General features: G+C 44.4%; 1 protein-coding gene across 6 annotated transcripts in view; it reads left to right on the top strand.

Moving 5' to 3' along the window:
• GRIP2 (glutamate receptor interacting protein 2) overlaps window positions 1-22,578 on the top strand; it is a 92,371-nt gene that overhangs the window by 31,380 nt on the left and 38,413 nt on the right. For 4 of the 6 annotated variants that reach the window (XM_060161066.1, XM_060161069.1, XM_060161068.1 and 1 more), the window contains 7 exons: window positions 274-399; window positions 727-876; window positions 3,488-3,674; window positions 4,198-4,343; window positions 5,081-5,161; window positions 6,720-6,786; window positions 6,885-7,030. In XM_060161066.1, coding sequence (XP_060017049.1) covers window positions 274-399; window positions 727-876; window positions 3,488-3,674; window positions 4,198-4,343; window positions 5,081-5,161; window positions 6,720-6,786; window positions 6,885-7,030 — 903 coding nt within the window. The remainder of the gene's footprint in view (window positions 1-273; window positions 400-726; window positions 877-3,487; window positions 3,675-4,197; window positions 4,344-5,080; window positions 5,162-6,719; window positions 6,787-6,884; window positions 7,031-22,578) is intronic. The other 2 variants (XM_060161071.1, XM_060161070.1) reach the window with 1 other exon arrangement.

The following is a 22,578-nucleotide window of genomic DNA, read 5'->3' as shown; positions in this document are numbered from 1 at the left end:
CAGCACCTCCCAGCTGTGGGCCTTGATCTGAGCCAGCTTTCCCTCTCCTGTCCCTGCCTCTCGGGCTGAGCCCCGAGCACAGTGCCCGGCACACGGTGGGCATCCAGGACGTGCGGGCAAAATCTCGAATGCCTGGCTTGGCTTGGGAAACTCTGCATCTTCTCTTCCTGCTCTCCTCCCCTCATTGTGCGGGCAGGAGCTCATCCTTCATGGGTGTGGTGATCCAGACCTGCTCAGCCCCCAACGTCTGTCTCTCCTCTTTCTCCGCCACAGTGAAGGTGCAGAGGAGCGAGCAGCCACATCGCTGGGACCCCTGCATGCCCTCCTGCCACAGCCCCCGGCCTGGCCACTGCAGGACACCCACCTGGGCCACCCCTGCCAGCCAGGACCAGAGCCGATGTAAAGTGCCCTCCCCGCTGTCACTCTCCCCTATTCCTAGGGAGGGGCTGGAGCCTGCTTTATAGGGAAGGACGCCAAGACTCAGAGAAGTCAGGGGTCCTCACAGCATCACCTCACACATTAGTGACGAGATGGGCCCCTGTCTGGAAGCTGGGTTTCAACAGGTCTGTGAAAACCCTGCAAGCTTTGAGGCCCAGAGTGGGAGAGACTGGCTCGCAGAGGTCACACAGCGAGCACGGTGGAGGGGGGAAGGCATCCCTGTGTCTCCCTGAGGCAGGGTGAAGGGCTCTGCTGGGGCTCATTGTTCTGTGCTCTCATCTCCCCCAGCCTTGTCCTCATCTCCCTTTTCCTCACCGACCATGAACCACGCCTTTCCCTGCACCAATCCCAGCACCCTTCCTCGTGGATCCCAGCCCATGAGCCCCCGGACCACAACGGGACGGAGGAGGCAGCGAAGAAGAGAACACAAGAGCTCATGTAAGCCATGGTCTCTTCCCTCCCCTCTGGGCTGCCTCTGTGCCTGAGAGAGAGATTTGCCAAAGGGTATGGGGTATTTGGGGCAGGGCTGGGGGTGGGTGGGGGGCATTAAATAGCATGCGTGGTACACCAGGCTGCTGCGGATGGTTGGGCAGGTTGTGCACTGCACAAGGGCACACCTGAGGGGTGACAGTTACTTTGTACACTTTGTCTTGTATTTTTATTATGAAAAATTCCCAGCAGGTGGTGGCAAAGTGTCTTGAGGAAAGGATGCCTTTTCAGATTTGCACGAAGGTCTCACAGTAACTCCATTTCATTTTTCTCTCCTTCAGCCCTCTGATCCATTCCAGGGTGTGGTGTTACTTTGTCTTTACCACCTCTCTGACATTCGTTAATTTTCCCTAAGACAGAGACACACAGGCCTGAAACTAGCCATCCAGAATATAGTAATTTTTAGTTTTATTAGATATATATTTCTACTTAACTTTTGCTTATAAACATTTCTCTTTATTTATGATCACTATATATAGTTCCTTTTGAAATGAAGGTATTTAAGGTTTTTTTTTTTTTTTTTTCTTTTTTTGTGTGGTACGCGGGCCTCTCACTGTTGCGGCCTCTCCCGTTGCGGAGCACAGGCTCCGGACGCGCAGGCTCAGCAGCCATGGCTCACAGGCCCAGCCGCTCCGCGGCATGTGGGATCTTCCCGGACCGGGGCACAAACCCGTGTCCCCTGCATCGGCAGGCAGACTCTCAACCACTGCGCCACCAGCGAAGCCTGTATTTAAGTATTTTTAAAGATGAATAAATGTAAAGACAAATAGTGATGAATGATAATGCAGGAAACATGTGGAAGTAGCAAAAGTCACAAGAATGCCCAGAATTTTGAAATCTTTCCTGGGAAGAATCTTTCCTTTGTTGATGTTGAAAGTGTTCCCAGCCTCCTTCCATGTGAGTTGGGGAGGCCTCCAGAAAGAACGGAAGGTCAGACTGGGCCATTTAGGATTGAACCAGGTGAGGGAAAAGAGAAATATAAGTCATCTGGCACCTGAAAGGAGCGAAATATGGATATGAGCTTCCTGGCAGCCAAGGTGGAAAGGGAAACAGAATTCAGAGTCAGATGAGAGATACAATACCCCTTTACCAGCACCTTTGTCACCCACTGAAGCAGGGGGTGTGTAGGTGAAAAGATTCAGAAGTGTCGTTCACAGGCAGGAGCTTATGGAGCCTGGGAACTCTTGGGACCCCTTACCTGTCTCCTTCCTTGATGATAACAATTAATTAGTTAAATAAAATTTTTTGAACACCTCCAATGTTCCAGGTACAATCTTATCATTGAGGTGAAAAACTAATGAAATAATGAAAAAATCAATAGTGAAAAAAATAGTGAATATAAATATAATAACACAATATACCCAACAATAAAGTGTTACATGTATTGTAATGTATATATAATATATAAGAAAATAATATATAAAGACACAACAGTATAATTAATAGAAAGAAATATAATAAGTTTTATTTAATAATTGATATCCTTATCGATATCCTTATCCATATTAATAATACAAATGTATTTTATATATGGAATATAAAATAAAATATATTAAATAACATATCAAATAGTTAAACAGAGTTATCATATGACCCAGAAATTCCACTCTTAAGTAAATGCCCAAGAAAAATGAAAACATATGTCATGTTCACCCCAAAACATATTTACACATGTTTATACAGTGTTATTCATAATACCCAAAAGGTGGAAACAACCCAGATGTCCATCAATGGATGGATTTTAAAAATGTGCTATCATCATACAGTTAGATATTAGCCAGCTTCAAGAAGGAAGGGAGTTTTGATATGTGCTGCATGGATGAATCCTGAAAACATTATGCTAATTGAAAGAAACCAGACACAAAAGACCGTGTATAGTATGATTCCATTGATATGAAATGTCCTGAATAGGCAACTCTAAAGACATTGAAAGTAGATTAGGGGTTGCTTAGGGCTGGAAGAGATGGGAGGATTTGGGTGATTAACTAAAGGCAACAGGGTTTCTTTAAGGGATTGAAAATGTCCCAAAATTGAGTGAGAGGATGGCTGTACAACTTGAACGTACTAAGTATTCAATATACTAAAAACAGAGTGTTGAATTGTACACTCTGTGGGTGTATACTGTGGTAGCCAAATTGTATCTCAATAAAGCTGTTACCAAAAATGGCATAATATATACTATCGTATCTAACAGTAATATAATGTGATATTTGGTATATGATATAATAATAAAACAAATTGAAATATAACATCACACAACATGACATGACATAGTATCACCGACCCTCAGAGCCTCTGTTTTACAACACGGCAGTCCCGAGAGCTGTCTTCCTTAATCCTTGCCACAGCTCTGCCAGGTGGGACTCGTGATCTCATTGCTCAGGTGAGGAAACCAGGGCTTAGAATGGGCCTCGACTTTGCCCCGCCCCACCCCGGGCCAGTCAGGCCTCCCGCTCACTCACCTCTCTGACTTCAGGTGTCTGGGCCGAGGGAGGATGGGCTTTGGCAGGAAGGCGTCCCTGGGGCTGTGCCTTGAGCGCCGTGCCTGCCTGCCCCGCAGTGTCGCTGGCCTCCAGCACCGTGGGGCCAGGCGGCCAGATTGTGCACACAGAGACCACCGAGGTCGTGCTCTGCGGAGACCCCCTCAGCGGCTTCGGTCTCCAGCTGCAGGGAGGCATCTTCGCCACCGAGACCCTGTCCTCCCCACCCCTCGTGCGTTTTATTGAGCCTGACAGCCCGGCGGAGAGGTGAGCCTACTGCCCCCAACCCACTGGGCCTACCACTCTCCAATTCAGGGGTGGGGGGCTTACGGGCAGCCAGGGAAACCAAGTCATACACCAAGCCTGGCTGCACAGTTGTATCTCATCAACTATCACGTCAACGCCGTTACCAGCCCCATTTTGTAGATGAGGAATCTGAGGCTCAGAGAAGCTGATTTCACCTGCCTAGGGTCACACAACTCGAGTGACCCAGGACGTGAACCCCTGTGTGACTGAAGTCAGAGTCCTCTATATACATCTCCTAAGGCATGGCATCATCCGCATTGGACAGACAGAGAAACTGAGGCCCAGCAAGGTCACACTTTAGCCAGTGGTCAATTGCTAAAGTCCTGTGGTAAATTGCCTGAGGATCTACAGCTGGCACAGGGTGGAGCTGAGCTTTCCACCCCCGCCCGGGAGGCGGGGCCCAGGTTTGGGCCTGGCCCTGCTCCTGCGCAATGTTCCTGTCTCCCAACGGGGCCTCTTCTCTCTGCCGGGCTGTCCGGTTCAGGTGTGGGCTGCTGCAGGTAGGGGACCGCATCCTGGCCATCAATGGCGTTGCCACCGAGGACGGGACGATGGAGGAAGCCAACCAGCTGCTGCGGGACGCGGCGCTGGCCCACAAGGTCGTGCTGGAGGTGGAGTTTGACGTTGCCGGTGAGTGGGTGCCCCGAGCTTCCTGCTCTCCTTCGGGACCCTGTGCTCCCTCCTCTCACTACCCTGCTCCCCCCAACCTCCCGCCCTGCCCTGATCCTTCTCCCCGCATTTGCAGTGTGTCCCCAGCACTAATGGTGGGAGAAAGGCACTCGCCGGGGTGGAAGGAATTGCACATGCCAGTGTGAGGGTTGATGAGGCTTTTTGCAGTGGAACAGGAGCTGGGGGGTGGGGTGGGATGAGGGTTTACGCAAAGAACCCCAAACAACTCGGTTAGAATTCTGGTTCTGTGATTTGGACACTGTGTGACTTTGGACAGGACCCTTCCTCCCCCACCCTTAGTTCCCCCCAGTGTAAAATAGGGAATGGAATCCTCTATCACAAGGGGTGTTGTTCAGACTAGACGAGATAAAGCGTGTGAAAGCACCAGTTGAGGCCCGGCCCATGAGAGGCGTCCAGTAAGTCATTGCTGGATCCGAACGGACTGGGCTGGGCCATGGGGCCCCCGGAGAGGCGGCAGCCGTAAGGTTTGGGTTCTAGCCCTGACTCTGCTCTGACCTGATGGGTGCTTGTCTCTGACAAGTCAGTGCACCATGTCTCAGTTTCCTCATCTGTGGGTGCAAGAAGCAGGATGGGGTTGTTTGGGGTCCCTCCCCACTGGACCAGAATGGATGTGGGGCAGGGACTCCCTGAGGCCCTTCCCTTGAGTCTCACGTGGGTGTGTGTCTGTTTGCACCCAGAGTCCGTCATCCCGAGCAGCGGCACCTTCCACGTGAAGCTGCCCAAGAGGCGTGGCGTGGAGCTGGGCATCACCATCAGCTGTGAGTCCGCTCCCCACACGCTCTCCGCCTGCCCCGAGAAAACGCCCACCCCCTGGCTGGGCGGGAAGGCTCTGGGTGGGAGGGAGGGCTGTCTGACGTGGCTTCCCTCCACCGCAGTGCCCGGTTGTGTGTCCTTAGGCAAGGCTTCTCAAGGCCTCGGTTTCCCATTCTGCACAATGGGAATCTCCTGGCCTTTTTAGTCTCCGGGGGTAGTGAAGTGGTTTGTAAGGCGCCAGACATACAGGCCAGGTTTAGTTTTCTGTTTGCCTCTGTGTTCCCAGGGCCCAGAAAAGGCCTAGAACACAGTAGGTGCTTAATTCATGTTTGTCAAAGGAATGAAAGTGAGGGACTGCAGAATGGAAAGAGAAAGGTAGAATACATAAGCATGGGAACAGTCAGAGCCCTCCCCAGCCTGCATCTCACTCAAGAAAAGCCGAAGTCCTCTGATTTCATCTCCTGCCATCTCCTCGTCATGTCCCGGAGGGGTAACTGTCCAGAAGGGCTGCTGCCGCAGCTCCTTCCTGCCCTGGACCCTGCAGTCAGTGGTGGTGGGAGTTTAAGCAATCGAGGGGGAGAAGCTTCTTCCAGCCCAGGAACCACTGGGCAGGGCAACCAGGTGCAGTTGCCCAGGTTGTACAGGACACAAGGTGCCCATTCAAGGCACACTTACAGTTTTCTAACATTTTCTCAACAGACTAATTAGAAAGGGCACCTTTGTCTCATTTGCAAAGGTGCTGCATGGGCTAGAAGGACCGCCTTACACCTGGTCACTCATGGAAAAACCCATTAGCCCAAATGGATTCTTTCTGCAGGAAAACTCAGCCACCCATTGTCTTAGATCGTGCTCCCTGGGAAACAGCTTTTCACGCTAGGAATTACCTGCAGGGACCTTATTGAGGAGGGCTCTCAGGGTCAACACCTGTGGGCGGAGGAGGCCTCAGGACCAGGCAAAGGGAGGAGCTGTGCTGCGATGTAGTCCCAGTAGAGGGCTCGGCCAATCCCACGGGGAGCTCTTTGCTGGGGAGGCCACGGGAGTTGTCCTGAGCCGAGGCTGGGAGCCTTGCCTTGGCACCACTACGTGAACCAGTCATTGGGTGCAGGCATTTTATTGGGTGAGGCTGCTCCCTCAGCCAAAAGCCATTCCCCAGCGGCATCCTGCTGTGAGCTGTGGCAGCCAGCATTCCCTGCAGCAGGGGAAGGAAGAACTCAATTGTTGAAGTCACCTAGTTCTGGGACCTGGCCCTGTGCCAGGTGCTGGGGACACAGACACCAGCTAGACACAGCCCCTCAGGGAGCTCCGTTTGCTGGGAGATGGGCTGAGCGTGGGAGGTGTTGTCGCACTTTGTCTAGTTAATCTCTGATGTCCCCGTGAACTCTGTGGCCTCATCCCCATTTTACAGAGGGGAAATTGAGGCACAGAGAGAGGAGCTGATTTGCCCACAGTCAGCCAGCCAGGGAGCTGTGGGAGCAGGGCGCGTGGCTCCAAGTCTACGCCCAGCTCCTGGGCCCCCCAAGGCTGAAGTGACCAAAGGTGGGCTTCATGGCTCCTTCCCTCCAGCGGCCAGCAGGAAGCGAGGGGAGCCCCTGGTCATCTCCGACATCAAGAAAGGCAGCGTGGCGCACAGGTAGGGGAGCCCCTGGCAGGGCGGGGGGCTGGCCCACGAGGATGGGCTCGGGGCCTGCGTGTGCCAGGCTCCTTCCTGTCCTCACCCTGCTTCTGCAGGACGGGCACCCTTGAGCCGGGTGACAAGCTGCTGGCCATCGACAACATCCGCCTGGACAACTGCCCCATGGAGGACGCTGTACAAATCCTGCGCCAGTGTGAGGACCTGGTGAAGCTGAAGATCCGCAAGGATGAGGACAACTCCGGTGAGGGCCCTGACCGCTCCACCGCCAGCCCCCGACCCTGCCCGCGCAGACCAGACAGTGCCCAGCTGGCAGTCCGGGGCTCCCTGCGGCCAAGGAGGGAGCGTGGTGGGTGCCACCCAGGGGCTGCTGGTGGAGACCCCTTGAATGAGGATGCAGTGGGGTGGATGGCAGATTCCTCCCTACCCCCGGGTCTGGGCTTCTCCAAGGGCCCTTGCGAGGTTGGCTGGAGTTTGATGGCAGCTTGGATCCAACAAGCCCTGCGCAAAGCCACTGTGGGCAAATGATTGGATGGGATGGTGAATGGGTGGGGGTGGGAGATGTACCGCTCCATGGGTGGCTGTGAGTAAGCCGAGGCTGCAAACTCAGACACATCTGAGGCTGGACAGCTGACAGGAGTGAGTGAATTGGGCTGAAGGTAAGAAAAACAATACAGTTTGGGTAGACAGAAGGAAGGGGAGAGAATCTCTTGTTCAGACGGGCAGCTGCTGCCAGCTCCTACCTTGGGAAAGAGGATCACTTGTGGGCAGCTTTCAAATTTTTTTAAGAAAAACTGGAAATCTGGGGTTTTCTTACCGTCGATATTATCATCACCACCATATCCTTGTTATTTTGTGTGGTGTGTGAAATCTTTATTATTAAATGCTGCTTCCACATTTCTGTCCTTTTTAGAATAGCTGTTTGAGTGGAAGGAGACATTTCTGGAAGCAGAAGATGGCCTCAGTTGGTGCTATCTGAAGTCCTGGCATGGGGGAATGGATGTGTTAATGCGGGAGGAATGGGTGAATTAATGACTGATGGAATGTTTGAACTAATGGCTGAGGAAATAGGTGTATTAATGGCATGAAAGAATGGGTGTATTAGTGGCAAAAGGAATGGATGATATAATGGCTGAGGGAAAGGGTGGAGTAAGGGCATGAGGGAATGGCTGAATTAATGGCTGAGAGAATGGGTGAATTAATGGCTGAGGTAATGTGTGAATTAATGGCACAGGGAATAGCTGTATTAATGGATGGAGGAATAGGTGTATGAGTGGCTGAGGGAATGTGTGTATTAGTGGCTGAGAGAGTACATGAATTAGGCTGATGGAAAGGGTGTATTAATGGCATCAGGGAATGGTTGAACTAATGGTAGATAAAATGGGTGCATTAATGGTTGAGGGAATGGGTAAATTAATGGCAGGAGGCAACGGGTGTATTAATGGCTGAGACAATGGGTGTATTAATGGCTGAAGGAATGGATGAAATAATGGCTGAGAAGAGTGGTGTATTAATGGAGAGGGAATGGGTGAATTAATGGCTTAGGGAATGGGTGTATTAATGGCATGAAGGAATGGGTGAATTAATGGCATGAAGGCATGGGTGAGTTAATGGCTTAGGGAAAGGCTGAATTAATGGCTGAGGGAATCTATATTAGGGCTGAGGGAATGGGTGAATTGAAGGCTGAGGGAAGGGGTGAACTAAAGGTGGAGAGAATAGGTGTTTAAATGGCAGGATGGAATGGGTGTATTAATGGCTGAGGGAATGGGTGAATTAATGGCTGAGGGAATCTTTGGATTAGAGCTGAGGGAAAGGGTGAATTAATGGCATGAGGGAATGGTTGATTACCGGGCTAAGGGAATGAGTAAACTACAGGCTGAGGGAATAGGTGTTTTAATGGCATGATGGAATGGGTATATATATATATATTTTTAAATTTATTTAATTTATTTATTTTTGGCTGCGTTGGGTCTTCGTTGCTGCACGCAGGCTTTCTCTAGTTGAGGTGAGCGGGAGATACTCTTTGTTGCGGTGCGCGGGCTTCTCATTGCGGTGGCTTCTCTTGTTGTGGAGCATGGGCTCTAGGCACATGGGCTTCAGTAGTTGTGGCATACAGGCTCTAGAGCACAGGCTCAGTAGTTGTGGCGCACGGGCTAAGTTGCTCCGCGGCATGTGGGATCTTCCCGGACCAGGGCTCGAACCTGTGTCCCCTGCATTGGCAGGTGGATTCTTAACCACTGCGCCACCAGGGAAGCCCGGAATGGGTATATTATTGGTTGAGGCACTGGGTATATTAATGAGTTCAGGAATGGATGAGCTAATGGCTGAGGGGAGTGGTGAATTAATGGAGACGGAATGGGTGAATTAAAGGCTGCAGGAATCTGTGTATTATGGCTCAGGGAATGGGTAAATGAATGGCATGAGGAAATAGATGAATTAATGGCTTAGGGAATGGGTTACATAATGGTCAAGGCAGTGGCTCCATAATGGCATGAGGGAATGGATGAACTAATGGCTAAGAGAATGGGTTTTTTAGGCATGAGGGAATTGGTGTATTAATGGCAGAGGGAAGAGGTGAATTAATGGCTGAGTGAATGTGTAAAGTAATGACTGAGGGAATGAGTGTATTCATGGCTGAAGGAATAAGTGAGTTAATGACTCAGGGTATGGGTGAATTAATGGCTGAGGGATTGGCTGAATTAATGGTGGAGAGAATGCCTGAATTAATGTCTCAGGGATTGTCTCAATTAATGGCTGAGGAAATGGGTGAATTAATGGATGTGGGAATGTATGTATTAGTGCCTGAGGGAATTGGTGTATCAAAGGCTGAGGGAATGGCTTAAATAATGGCTGAGGATTAGTGGCTAAAGGAAAGTGTGATTGAGTGCCTGAAGGAATGGGTATATTAAGGGATGAGGCAATGGATAAACTAATGGCTCAGGGACCTGTGAACTAATGATTGAGGTAACAGTGAACTAATGGTTGAGCAAATGGGTTTATAAATGAGACCGGGAACGGGTGTATTAATGGCATGAGGGCATGGGTGGACTAATTGCCAAAAGAATGGGTGTATTAGGCATTAGGGAATCGGTGTATTAATGGTTGCCGGAATAGGTGAATTATGGCTGAGGGAATGTGTGAAGTAATGACTAAAGGAATGAGTATATTAGTGGCTGAGGGAATAGGTGAGTTAATGCCTTAGAGATGGGTGAATTAATGGCTGAGAGAATGCCTGAATTAATGGCTGAGAGAAAAGGTGAATTAATGGATACGGGAATGGGTGAATTAATGGACGTGGGAATGTGTGTACAGTATTAATAGCTGAGGGAATTGGTGTATCAAAGGCTGAGAGAATGGCTGTATTAATGGCTGAGGGACTAGCTGAAGTAATGGCTGGAGGAATGGGTGCATTAGTGACCTAGGTTATGGGTGTATGAGTGGCTGAGGGAATGGGTGCCGGAGTGTATGATTTAAGTGAAATGGAGAGGGACTTGCCTGACAGTCCAGTGTTTAAGACTTCGCCTTCCAATGCAGGGGGTGCGGGTTTGAAACCTGGTCGGGGAGCTAAGATCTCACATGCCTCGTGGCCAAAAACCAAAACATAAAACAGAAGCAATATTGTAGCAGTTTAAAAAGACCTTAAAAATGGTCATCATCAAAAAAAAATTTTTAAACAATAAAATAAAAATTGAAATGGAGAAATGTGTGTATTAATGGCTAAGGGAATGGCTGAATTAATGGCCGAGAGAATGGTTGAATTAGTGCTGAGAGAATGGGTGCATTGAAGGCCTAGTAAATGGGTGTATTAGTGGTTGAGGGAATGAGTGAACTAATGGCAGAGGGAATGTGTGAATTAATGCCTGAAGGACTGGGTGGATTAGTGGATTACAGTGTGGGTGAACTAAGGCGGAAAGAATGGGTGAATTAATGGTAGAGGGAATGGGTAAATTAATGGCTGAGGAAATGGATGAATTAATGGCTAGGGATGGGTGAATTAATGGATGGAGAAGTGTGTGTATTAATGGTTAAGGGAATTGCTGTATCAAAGGCTATGGGAATGGCTGAAATAATGGCTGAGCGATTGGCTGTATTAATGACTGACACAGCGGGTAAATTAATACCTGAGAAAATGGGTGCATTAATGGCCGAAGATGTGGGTGTATTTGTGGCTGAGAGAAGGGGGGAATGGCTGAAGAAATAGTTGAATTAATGGCCGAGAGGATGTCTCAGGGATTGGCTGAATTAATGGGTGAGAGAATGGGTGCATTATTTGCCTAAATAATGGGTGTATTACTGTTTGAGGGAATGGATGAACTAATTTCTTAAGAAATGGGCGAATGTAGCTTATGGAATGGGTGAACTAATGGCTGATGTAATAGGTGAATTAATGCTTGGAGGAACTAGGTTCATTAGTGGCTTAGAGAATGACTGAACTTATGGCAGAAAAAAATGGGTGAATTAATGACTTACGGAAATGGTGGGTTAGTGGCTGAGCGGATGGATGAATTAATAGCTGAAGGAAAGTTTGTGTTAGGCCTGAGGGTATGCATTAATTAATGCCAAGAGGAAGTGAGTGTATTAATGGCTGAGGGAATAGATGAATTAATGGCTGAAGGAATGGGTGTATTAATGGCATGAAGGAATGGGTATATTATAGATAAGGGGATAGGTGTATTAATGGCTCAGGGAATGGGTGTATTAAAGGCTCAGGGAATAGGTGAATTAATGGTTGAGGGGATGGGTAAACTAATGGCTGAGAGAATGGATAAACTAATGGCTGAGGTAGTAAGTGAACTAATTCCTAAGTAAACTAGTGAATTAATGGCTGAGGGAATGAATGAATGAATGGCTGCAGGAGGTGTATTAGTGGCTGCAAGAATGGGTGAAACTGGATGAGAATATGGCCGGCTTAATGTTGGAGAGAATGGGTGAATTAATGGTGAGGAATGGGTGATTTAGTGGGTGAAGGATTGGCTGACTTAATGGCTGAGGGAAAACTGAATAAATGGCTGAGGGAATGGGTGAATTAATGGAGGTGTGAATGAGTGAATTAGTGGATGGGGGAATGTGTGTATTAATGGTTGAGGGAATTGGTGTATCAAAGGCTTTGAGAATGGATGAAATAATGGCTGAGGGACTGGCTGAATTAATGGCGGGGATATGGGTGAACTAACTGCTGAGTGAATGGGTGTATAGGAATAAAACAATTGGTGTATTAATGGCTGATGGAATGGGTGAATTAATGGTTGAAAGAATGGGTGCATTAGTGGCCTAGAAAATGGGTGTATTAGTGGTTGAGGGAATGGTTGTATTAATGGCATGAGACAATGGGTATATTATAGATGAAGGAATAGGTGTATCAATGGCTCAGGGAATGGGTGTATTAAGGGCTGAGGGATAAGGTGAATTAATAGTTGAGTTAATGGGTGAATTATTGCCTGAGGGAATGGGTGAACTAATTCCTACGGTAATCAGTAAACTAATGGATGAGGGGATGGATGAATGAATAGCTGCCGGAAGAGATGTATTAGTGGCTGAAAGAATGGGTGAAATAATGGGTGATAAAATGGCTGACTTAATGGTGGACAGAATGGATGAATTAGTGGCTGACGGAATGAGTCATAACAGCTGAGGGAATGGGTGAATTAATGTGGAGGGAATGGCTGTATTAGTGGATGAGGGAATGGGTGAACTAGTGGCATGAGGGAATGGGTACATTAGTGGATTGAAGAATAGGTGTATTAATGGATGAGGGAATAGCGGAGGGAAAGGGTGAGTTAATAGCTGAGTGAATGGATGTATTTGAGTCTAATGGAATGGGTGAACTAATGTCTTAGGAAATGGGTGAATGTGGCTGATGAAATGGCTGAACTAATAGCTGAGGGAATAGGTGAATTAATGCCTGAGGGAATGGTTGAATTAACACCTGAGGGTATAGGTTAATTAAAGGCTGAGGGAGTACTGAATTAACGACTGAGAGAATGGATGTATTAGTGGGCTAGGAAATGGGTATATTAGTGGCTGAGGGAATGGGTGAATTAATGCCTTAGGAAATGGGTGAATGTAGCTGATGGAATGGGTGAACTAACGGCTGGGGAATAGGTGAATTAATGCCTGAGGGACTGGGTGCATTAGTGCCTTAGAGAATGAGTGGAAAGACAAACGGTGGATAGAATGAGTGAAATATAGCAGAGGGAATAGGTGAATTAATGATTTACGGAAATCGTGTATTTGTGGCTGAGAGCATGAGTGAAGTAATGGCTGAGAGAACAGATGAATTAATAGGTAGCAGAAAGCTTGCTTGAGGGCCGAGGGAATGGGTGAGTTAATGGCTGAGAGAATGGATATATTAATGGCTGAGGGAGTGGATATATTAATGGCTGAGGAAATGGCTGAATAGCTGAGGGAGTCAATATTAGGGCTGAGGGAATGGGTGAATTACTGGCTGAGGGAATCATTATTAGGGACAAGGGAATGGTGAATAATGGCATGAAGGAATAGGTATGTCAGTGGCTGAGGTTTATCAACAGCAGAGGGAATGGGTGAATTAATAGCTGAAGGAATGGGTGAATTATTGCTGAGGGAATGTGTGAAGTAATGGCTGAGGGATTGGCTGAATTAATAGCTGAGAGAATGGGTGAATTAATGGGTGTGGGGATGTGTGTATTAAAGGCTGATGGAATTGGTGTATCAAAGGCTGAGAGGACGGCTGAATTAATGGCTGAGGGAATAGTTCAAGTAATGGCTTGAAGGAATAAGTGAATTAAGGGCTGAGGTGGTGGGTGAATTAAAGGCTGAGGAAATGCATGTATTAGTTTTTGAGGGAATAAATGAACAATGGCTGAGCGATGGGTGTATCAATGTCATGAGGGAATGGATGTATCAGTGGCATGAGGAAATGGGTGAATTAATGGCCAAGGGAATGAGTGAATTAGTGGCTATGGAATGGGTGTATTAGTGGCTAAGGGAATGAGTAATAACGACTGAAGGAAAGGGTGTATTAATGGTTGAGGGAACGGGTAAATTAATGGCAGGAAACAATGGTTGTATTAATGCTGAGGAAATAGATGAATTAATGGCTGGGAGAATGAGTGTATTAATGGCATGAAGCACGGGTATATTAATGGGTGATGGAATGGATGAATTAATGGCTGAGAGGAGTGGTGAATTAATGGAGAGGCAATGGATGAATTAAGGGCTGAGGGAATGTGTGTATAAGAGCTGAAGGAAGGGGTAAATGTCATGAGGGAATGAGTGACCTAATGACTAAGGGAATGGGTGTATTAGACTGAGGGAATCGGTGTATTAATGGTGGAAGGAATAGGTGAATTAATGGCTTAGGGATTGGGTGAACTTTGGCTGAGGGTATATGTAAATTAATGGCTGAAGTAATCGGTGAGTTAATGGCAAGGGAATGGGTGGATGATGGCATAAGGAAATGGCTATATTAATGCCTGTGGGAATAGATAAATTAATAGCTGAGGCAATGGTTGAATTTATGGCTACGTGAATGCATGTATTCGTTCTTGAGGAAATAAATGAACAATGGCCGAGGGATGGGTGTATCAGTATCATGAGGGAAAGGTGTATTAATGGCTGAGGGAATGGATGAATTAATGGCTGTGGGAAGAGGTCAATTAATGTTGAGGGAATGGGTGAATTTTTTTCTTGGAATTTCCGAATTTAATTTTTTATACAGCAGGTTCTTATTAGTTATCTATTTTTTTTTTTTTTTTTTTTTTGCGGTATGCGGGCCTCTGACTGTCGTGGCCTCTCCCGTTGCGGAGCACAGGCTCCGGACGCGCAGGCTCAGTGGCCATGGCTCACGGGCCCAGCCGCTCCGCAGCATGTGGGATCTTCACAGACTGGGGCACGAAACCGTGTCCCTTGCATCGGCAGGCGGACTCTCAACCACTGCGCCACCAGGGAAGCCCTAGTTATCTATTTTATACATATTAGTGTATATATGTCAATCCCAATCTCCCAATTCATACCACCACCACCCGCCACTTTCCCCTGCTTGGTGTCCATACGTTTGTTCCCTACATCTGTGTCTGTATTTCTGCCCTGCAAACCGGTTCATCTGTACCATTTTTCTAGGTTCCACATATATGAGTTAATATACGATATTTGTTTTTCTCTTTCTGACTTACTTCACTCTGTATGACAGTCTCTAGATCCACCCACATCTCTACAAATGACCCAGTTTCGTTCCGTTTTATGGCTGAGTAATATCCCATTGTGTATATGTGCCACATCTTCCTTATCCATTCGTCTAAATATCCTAAATATCGATGGGCATTTATGTTGCTTCCATGACTGGCTGTTGTAAATAGTGCTGCAGTGAACATTGGGATGCATGTGTCTTTTTGAATTATGGTTTTCTCTGGGTATATGCCCAGTAGTGGGTTTGCTGGGTCATAAGGTAATTCTATTTTTAGTTTTTTAAGGAACCTCCATACTGTTCTCCATAGTGGCTGTATCAATTTACATTCCCACCAACAGTGCAAGAGGGTTCCCTTTTCTCCACACCCTCTCCAGCATTTGTTGTTTGTAGATTTTCTGATGATGCCTATTCTAACTGGTGTGAGGTGATACCTCATTGTAGTTTTGATTTGCATTTCTCTAATAATTAGTGAGGCTGAGCAGCTTTTCATGTGCTTCTTGGCCATCTGTATGTCTTCTTTGGAGAAATGTCTGGTTAGGATTTCTGGCCCATTTTTGGATTGGGTTGTTTGTTTTTCTAATATTGAGCTGCATGAGCTGTTTATATATTTTGGAGATTAATCCTTTGTTGATTCGTTTGCAAATATTTTCTCCCATTCTGAGGGTTGTCTTTTGGTCTTGTTTATGGTTTCCTTTGCTGTGCAAAAGCTTTGAAGTTTCATTAGGTCCCATTTGTTTATTTTTGTTTCTATTTCCATTACTCTAGGAGGTGGATCAAAAAAGTTCTTGCTGATCTTGAGAACGAAAAACGGAGCTGGAGGAATCAGGCTTCCTGACTTCAGACTATACTACAAAGCTACAGTAATCAAGATGGTATGGTACTGGCACAAAAACAGAAATATAGATCAATGGAACAGGATAGAGAGCCCAGAGATAAACCCATGCACATATGGTTACCTTATCTTTGATAAAGGAGGCAGGAATGTACAGTGGAGAAAGGACAGCCTCTTCAATAAGTGGTGCTGGGAAAACTGGACAGCTACATGTAAAAGTATGAGATTAGAGCACTCCCTAATACCATACACAAAAATAAGCTCAAAATGGATTAAAGACCTAAATGTAAGGCCAGAAACTATCAAACTCTTAGAGGAAAACATAGGCAGAACACTCTATGACATAAATCACAGCAAGATCCTTTTTGACTCACCTTCTAGAGAAATGGAAATAAAAACAAAAATAAACAAATGGGACCTAATGAAACTTCAAAGCTTTTGCACAGCAAAGGAAACCATAAACAAGACCAAAGGACAACCCTCAGAATGGGAGAAAATATTTGCAAATGAAGAAACTGACAAAGGACTAATCTCCAAAATTTACAAGGAGCTCATGCAGCTCAGTATCAAAAAAACAAACAACCCAATCCAAAAATGGGCAGAAGAACTAAATAGACATTTCTCCAAAGAAGATATACAGATTGCCAACAAACACATGAAAGAATGCTCAACATCACTAATCATTAGAGAAATGCAAATCAAAACTATAATGAGGTATCATCTCACAGCAGTCAGAATGGCCATCATCAAAAAATCTAGAAACAATAAATGCTGGAGAGGGTTGGAGAAAAGGGAACCCTCTTGCACTGCTGGTGGGAATGTGAATTGGTACAGCCACTATGGAGAACAGTATGGAGGTTCCTTAAAAAACTACAAATAGAGCTACCATATGACCCAGCAATCCCACTACTGGGCATATACCCTGAGAAAACCATAATTCAAAAAGACATATGCATCCCAATGTTCATTGCAGCTCTATTTACAATAGCCAGGAGATGGAAACAACCTAAGTGTCCATCATCGGATGAATGGATAAAGAAGATGTGGCACATATATACAATGGAATATTACTCAGCCATAAAAAGAAACGAAATTGAGTTATTTGTAGTGAGGTGGATGGACCTAGAATCTGTCATACAGAGTGAAGTAAGTCAGAAAGAGAAAGACAAATACCGTATGCTAACACATATATATGGAATCTAAGGGGGAAAAAATGTCATGAAGAACCTAGAGGTAAGACAGGAATAAAGACACAGACCTACTAGAGAATGGACTTGAGGATATGGGGAGGGGGAAGGGTAAGCTGTGATAAAGTGAGAGAGTGGCATGGACATATATACACTACCAAACGTAAAATAGATAGCTAGTGGGAAGCAGCCGCATAGCACAGGGAGATCAGCTCAGTGCTTTGTGACCACCTAGAGGGGTGGGGTAGGGAGGGTGGGAGGGAGGGAGACACAAGAGGGAAGAGATATGGGAACATATGTATATGTATAACTGATTCACTTTGTTATAAAGCAGAAACTAACACACTATTGTAAAGCAATTATACTCCAATAAAGATGTTAAAAAAAAAAGCATGAAGAATGCCAAACAATGAGTTTAAACAATTAAAGCAGCTAAAACTGGGGGGAAAAAAAGATCTTGCTGTGATCTATGTCAAAGAGTGTTCTTCCTATGTTTTCCTCTAAGAGTTTTATAGTGTCCGGTCTTACATTTAGGTCTCGAATCCATTTTGAGTTTATTTTTGTGTATGGTGTTAGGGAGTGTTCTAATTTCATTCTTTTATATGGAGCTGTCCAGTTTTCCCAGCACCACTTATTGAAGAGACTGTCTTTTCTCCATTGTATATCCTTGCCTCCTTTGTCATAGATTAGCTGACCCTAGGTGTGTGGGTTTATCTCTGGGCTTTCTATCCTGTTCCATTGATCTATATTTCTGTTTTTGTGCCAGTACCATATTGTCTTGATTACTGTAGCTTTATAGTATAGTCTGAAGTCAGGGAGCCTGATTCCTCCAGCTCCATTTTTCTTTCGCAAGATTGCTTTGGGTATTCAGGGTCTTTTTTGTTTCCATACAAGTTGTAAAATTTTTTGTTCTTCTTCTGTGAAAAATGAGGTTGGTAATTTGATAGGGGTTGCATTGAATCTGTAGATTGCTTTGGGTAGTATAGTCATTTCCATAATATTGATTCTTCCAATCCAAGAACATGGTATATCTCTCCATCTGTTTGTGTCATCTTTGATTTCTTTCATCAGTATCTTATAGTTTTCTGAGAACAGGTCTTTTACCTCCTTAGGTAGGTTTATGCCTAGGTATTTTATTCTTTTTGTTGCAGTGGTGAATGGGATTGTTTCCTTAATTTCTCTTTCTGATCTTTCGTTGTTAGTGTATAGCAATGCAAGAGATTTCTGTGCATTAACTTTGTATCCTGCAACTTTACCAAATTCATTGATTAGCTCTAGTAGTTTTCTGGTGGCATCTTTAGGATTCTCTGTGTATAGTATCATGTCATGTCATCTGAAAACAGTGACAGTTTTACTTCTTCTTTTCCACTTTGTATTCCTTTTATTTCTTTTTCTTCTCTGATTGCCGTGGCTAGGACTTCCAAAACTATGTTGAATAATAGTGGTGAGAATGGACATCCTTGTCTTGTTCCTGATCTTAGAGGAAATGCTTTCAGTTTTTCACCATTGAGAATGATGTTCGCTATGGGTTTGTCATATATGGCCTTTATTATGTCGTATATGGCCTTTCTATGCCCAGTTTCTGGAGAGTTTTTATCATAAACGGGTGTTGAATTTTGTCAAAACTTTTTCTGCATTTATTGAGATGATCATATGGATTTTATTCTTCAATTTGTTAATAAGGTGTATCACATTGATTGATTTGTGTATATTGAAGAATCCTTGCATCCCTGGGATAAATCCCACTTGATCATGGTGTATGATCCTTTTAATGTGTTGTTGGATTCTGTTTGCTAGTATTTTGTTGAGGATTTTTGCATCTATATCCATTAGTGATATTGGTTTGTAATTTTCCTTTTTTTGCAGTACCTTTGTCTGATTTTGGTATCAGAGTGATGGTGGCCTTGTGGAATGAGTTTGGGAATGTTCCTTCCTCTGCACTTTTTTGGAACAGTTTGAGAAGGATGGGTGTTAGCTCTTCTCTAAATGTTTGATAGAATTCACCTGTGAAGCCATCTGGTCCTAGACTTCTGTTTGTTGGAAGATTTTTAACCACAGTTTCAATTTCATAACTTGTGATTGGTCTGTTCATATTTTCTATTTCTTCCTGATTCAGTCTTGGAAGGTTATACCTTTCTAAGAATTTGTCTGTTTCTTCCAGGTTGTCCATTTTATTGGCATAGAGTTGCTTGTAGTAGTCTCTTAGGATGCTTTGTATTTCTGCAGTGTCTGTTGTAACTTCTCCTTTTTCTTTTCTATTTTTATTGATATGAGTCCTCTCCCTCTTTTTCTTGATGAGTCTGGCTAATGGTTTATCAATCTTGTTTATCTTCTCAAAGAACCAGCTTTTAGTTTTATTGATTTTTGCTATTGTTTTCTTTGTTTTTATTTCATTTATTTCTGCTCTGATCTTTATGATTTCTTTCCTTCTGCTAACTTTGGGTTTTGTTTGTTGTTCTTTCTCTAGTTCCTTTAGGTGTAAGGTTAGATTGTTTATTTGAGATTTTTCTTGTTTCTTGAGGTAGGCTTGTATCGCTCTAAACGTCCCTCTTAGAACTGCTTTTGCTGCATCCCATAGGTTTTGGATTGTCATGTTTTCGTTGTAATTTGTCTCTAGGTATTTTTTGATTTCCTTTTTGATTTCTTCAGTGATCTCTTGGTTATTTAGTAATGTATTGTTTAGCCTCCTTGTGTTTGTGTTTTTTACGTTTTTTCCCCTGTAATTGATTTCTAATCTCATAGCATTGTGGTCAGAAAAGATGCTTGATATGATTTCAATTTTCTTAAATTTACTGAGGTTTGATTTGTGATCCAGGATGTGATCTATCCTGGAGAATGTTCTGTGTGCACTTGAGAAGAAAGTGTAATCTGCTGTTTTTGAATGGAATGTTCTATAAATATCAGTTAAATGTATCTGGTCTATTGTGTCATTTAAAGCTTGTGTTTCCTATTAATTTTTTGTCTGGATGATCTGCCCGTTGGTGTAAGAGAGGTGTTAATGTCCCCCACTATTATTGTGTTACTGTCGTTCCTCTTTTATAACTGTTAACAGTTGCCTTATGTATTGAGGTGCTCCTGTGTTGGGTGCATATATATTTATAATTGTTATATCTTCTTCTTGGATTGATCCCTTGATCATTATGTAGTGTCTTTCCTTGTCTCTTGTAACATTCTTTATTTTAAAGTCTATTTTATCTGATAATGAGTATTGCTACTCCAGCTTTCTTTTGCCTTCCATTTGCATGGAGTATCTTTTTCCATCCCCTCACTTTCAGTCTGTATGTGTCCCTAGGTCTGAAGTGGGTCTCTTGTAGACAGCATATATATGGGTCTTGTTTTTGTATCCATTCAGCGAGTCTTTGTCTTTTGGTTGGAGCATTTAATCCATTCACGTTTAAGGTAATTATTGATATGTATGTTCCTATTACCATTTTCTTAATTGTTATGGGTTTGTTTTTGTAGCTCCTTTTCTTATCTTGTGTTTCCCACTTAGAGAAGTTCCTTTAGCATTTGTTGTAGAGGTGGTTTGATGGTGCTGAATTCTCTTAGCTTTTCTTGTCTGTAAAACTTTTGATTTCTCCATCGAATCTGAATGAAATCCTTGCCAGGTAGAGTAATCTTGGTTGTAGGTTCTTCCCTTTCATCACTTTAAATATATCATGCCACTCCCTTCTGGCTTCTAGAGTTTCTGCTGAGAAATCAGCTGTTAACCTTATGGGAGTTCCCTTGTATGTTATTTGTCATTTTTCCCTTGTTTCTTTCAATAATTTTTCTTTGTCTTTAATTTTTGTCAATTTGATTACTATGTGTCTCAGCATGTTTCTCCTTGGGTTTATCCTGCCTGGGATTCTCTGCATTTCCTGGACTTGGGTGGCTATTTCCTTTCCCATGTTAGGGAAGTTTTCAACTATAATCTCTTCAAATGTTTTCTCGGGTCCTTTCTCTCTCTCTTCTCCTTCTGGGACACTTATAATGCGAACGTTGTTGCGTTTAATGTTGTCCCGGAAGTCTCTTAGGCTGTCTTCATTTCTTTTCATTCTTTTTTCTTTATTCTGTTCCACAGCAGTGAATTTCACCATTCTGTCTTCCAGGTCACTTATCCGTTCTGCCTCAGTTATTCTGCTATTGATTCCTTCTAGTGTATTTTTCATTTCAGTTATTGTATTGTTCATCTCTGTTTGTTTGTTCTTTAATTCTTCTAGGTGTTTGTTCTTTAATTCCTCTAGGTCTTTGTTAAACATTTCTTGCATCTTCTGAATCTTTGCTCCATTCCTTTTCTGAGGTCCTGGATCATCTTCACTATCATCATTCTGAATTCTTTTCCTGGAAGGTTGCCTATCTCCACTTCATTTAGTTGTTTTTCTGCGGGTTTTATCTTGTTCCTTCATCTGGTACAAAGTCCTCTGCCTTTTCCTTATGTCTATCTTTCTGTGAATGTGGTTTTCGTTCCACAGGCTGCAGAATTGTAGTTCTTCTTGCTTCTCCTGTCTGCCCTCTGGTGGATGAGGCTATCTAAGAAGCTCGTGCAACCTTCCTGATGGGAGGGACTCGAGAATGGGTGAATTAACGGCAATAGGAAATGGCTGTTTTAATGCCTGTGGGAATAGATAAATTAATGGCTGAGGCAACGTGTGAATTTATGGCTGTGTGAAGGCATGTATTATTTTTTTGAGGAAATAAATAAACAATGGCTGAGTGTTGGGTGTATCATTATCACGAGGGAATGGTGTATTAATGGCTGAGGGAATGGATGAATTGATGGCTTAGGGAATGGGTGAATAAATGGCTGAGAGAATGGTTGCATTAGTGGCTGAAAAATTGGTGTATTAGTGGTTGAGGGATGGGTGAACTAATGTCTTAGGAAATGGGTGAATGTGGCCGTCAGAATGGGTGAACTAATGGCTGAGGGAATAGATGAATTAATGCCTGAGGAACTGGGTGCATTAGTGGTTTGGACAATAAGTAAACTAATGGCAGAAAGAATGGGTGAATTAATGGCAGAAGTAATGGGTGAATTAATGACTTCAGGAAATGGTGTATTGATGGCTGAGAGAATGGGAGAACTAATGGCTGAGAGAATGGATGTATTAATAGCTGACAAAAAGTTTGTATTAGGACTGATGGCTTGTGTGAATTAATGACATGAGGAAATGGGGATATTAATGGCTGAGGGAATGTGTGAAGTAATGGCTGAGGGAATGAGTGTATTAATGGCTGAGGGAATAGGTGAGTTAATGACTGAGGGAATGGGCAAATTAATGGCTGAGAGATTGGCTGATTTAATGTCTGAGAGAATACCAGAATTAATGGCTGATGGAAAGAGTGAATTAATGGATGCAGGAATGGGCGAATAAATGGATGTGGGGGTTGTGTGTTAATGGCTGATGGAATTGGTGTATCCAAGGCTGAAGGAATGACTGAGGGAATAACTGAATAACAACTAAAGGAATGGGTGAATTATTGGCTGAGGGAATGAGTGAAATAATGACATAGGAAATGGGTAAACTAATGGCCAAGCTAATGACTCTATTAATGGCATGAGGGAATGGAAGAACAAATTGCTGAGGGAATAGGTGTATTAGTGGCTAAGGAATGGGTGAATTAAC

Source organism: Lagenorhynchus albirostris, chromosome 10, assembly GCF_949774975.1.
Source record: "Lagenorhynchus albirostris chromosome 10, mLagAlb1.1, whole genome shotgun sequence".
NCBI lineage: Eukaryota > Metazoa > Chordata > Mammalia > Artiodactyla > Delphinidae > Lagenorhynchus > Lagenorhynchus albirostris.
The sequence above is the reverse complement of the archived record's forward strand: the minus strand, read 5'-3'. Positions and strand labels throughout refer to the sequence as shown.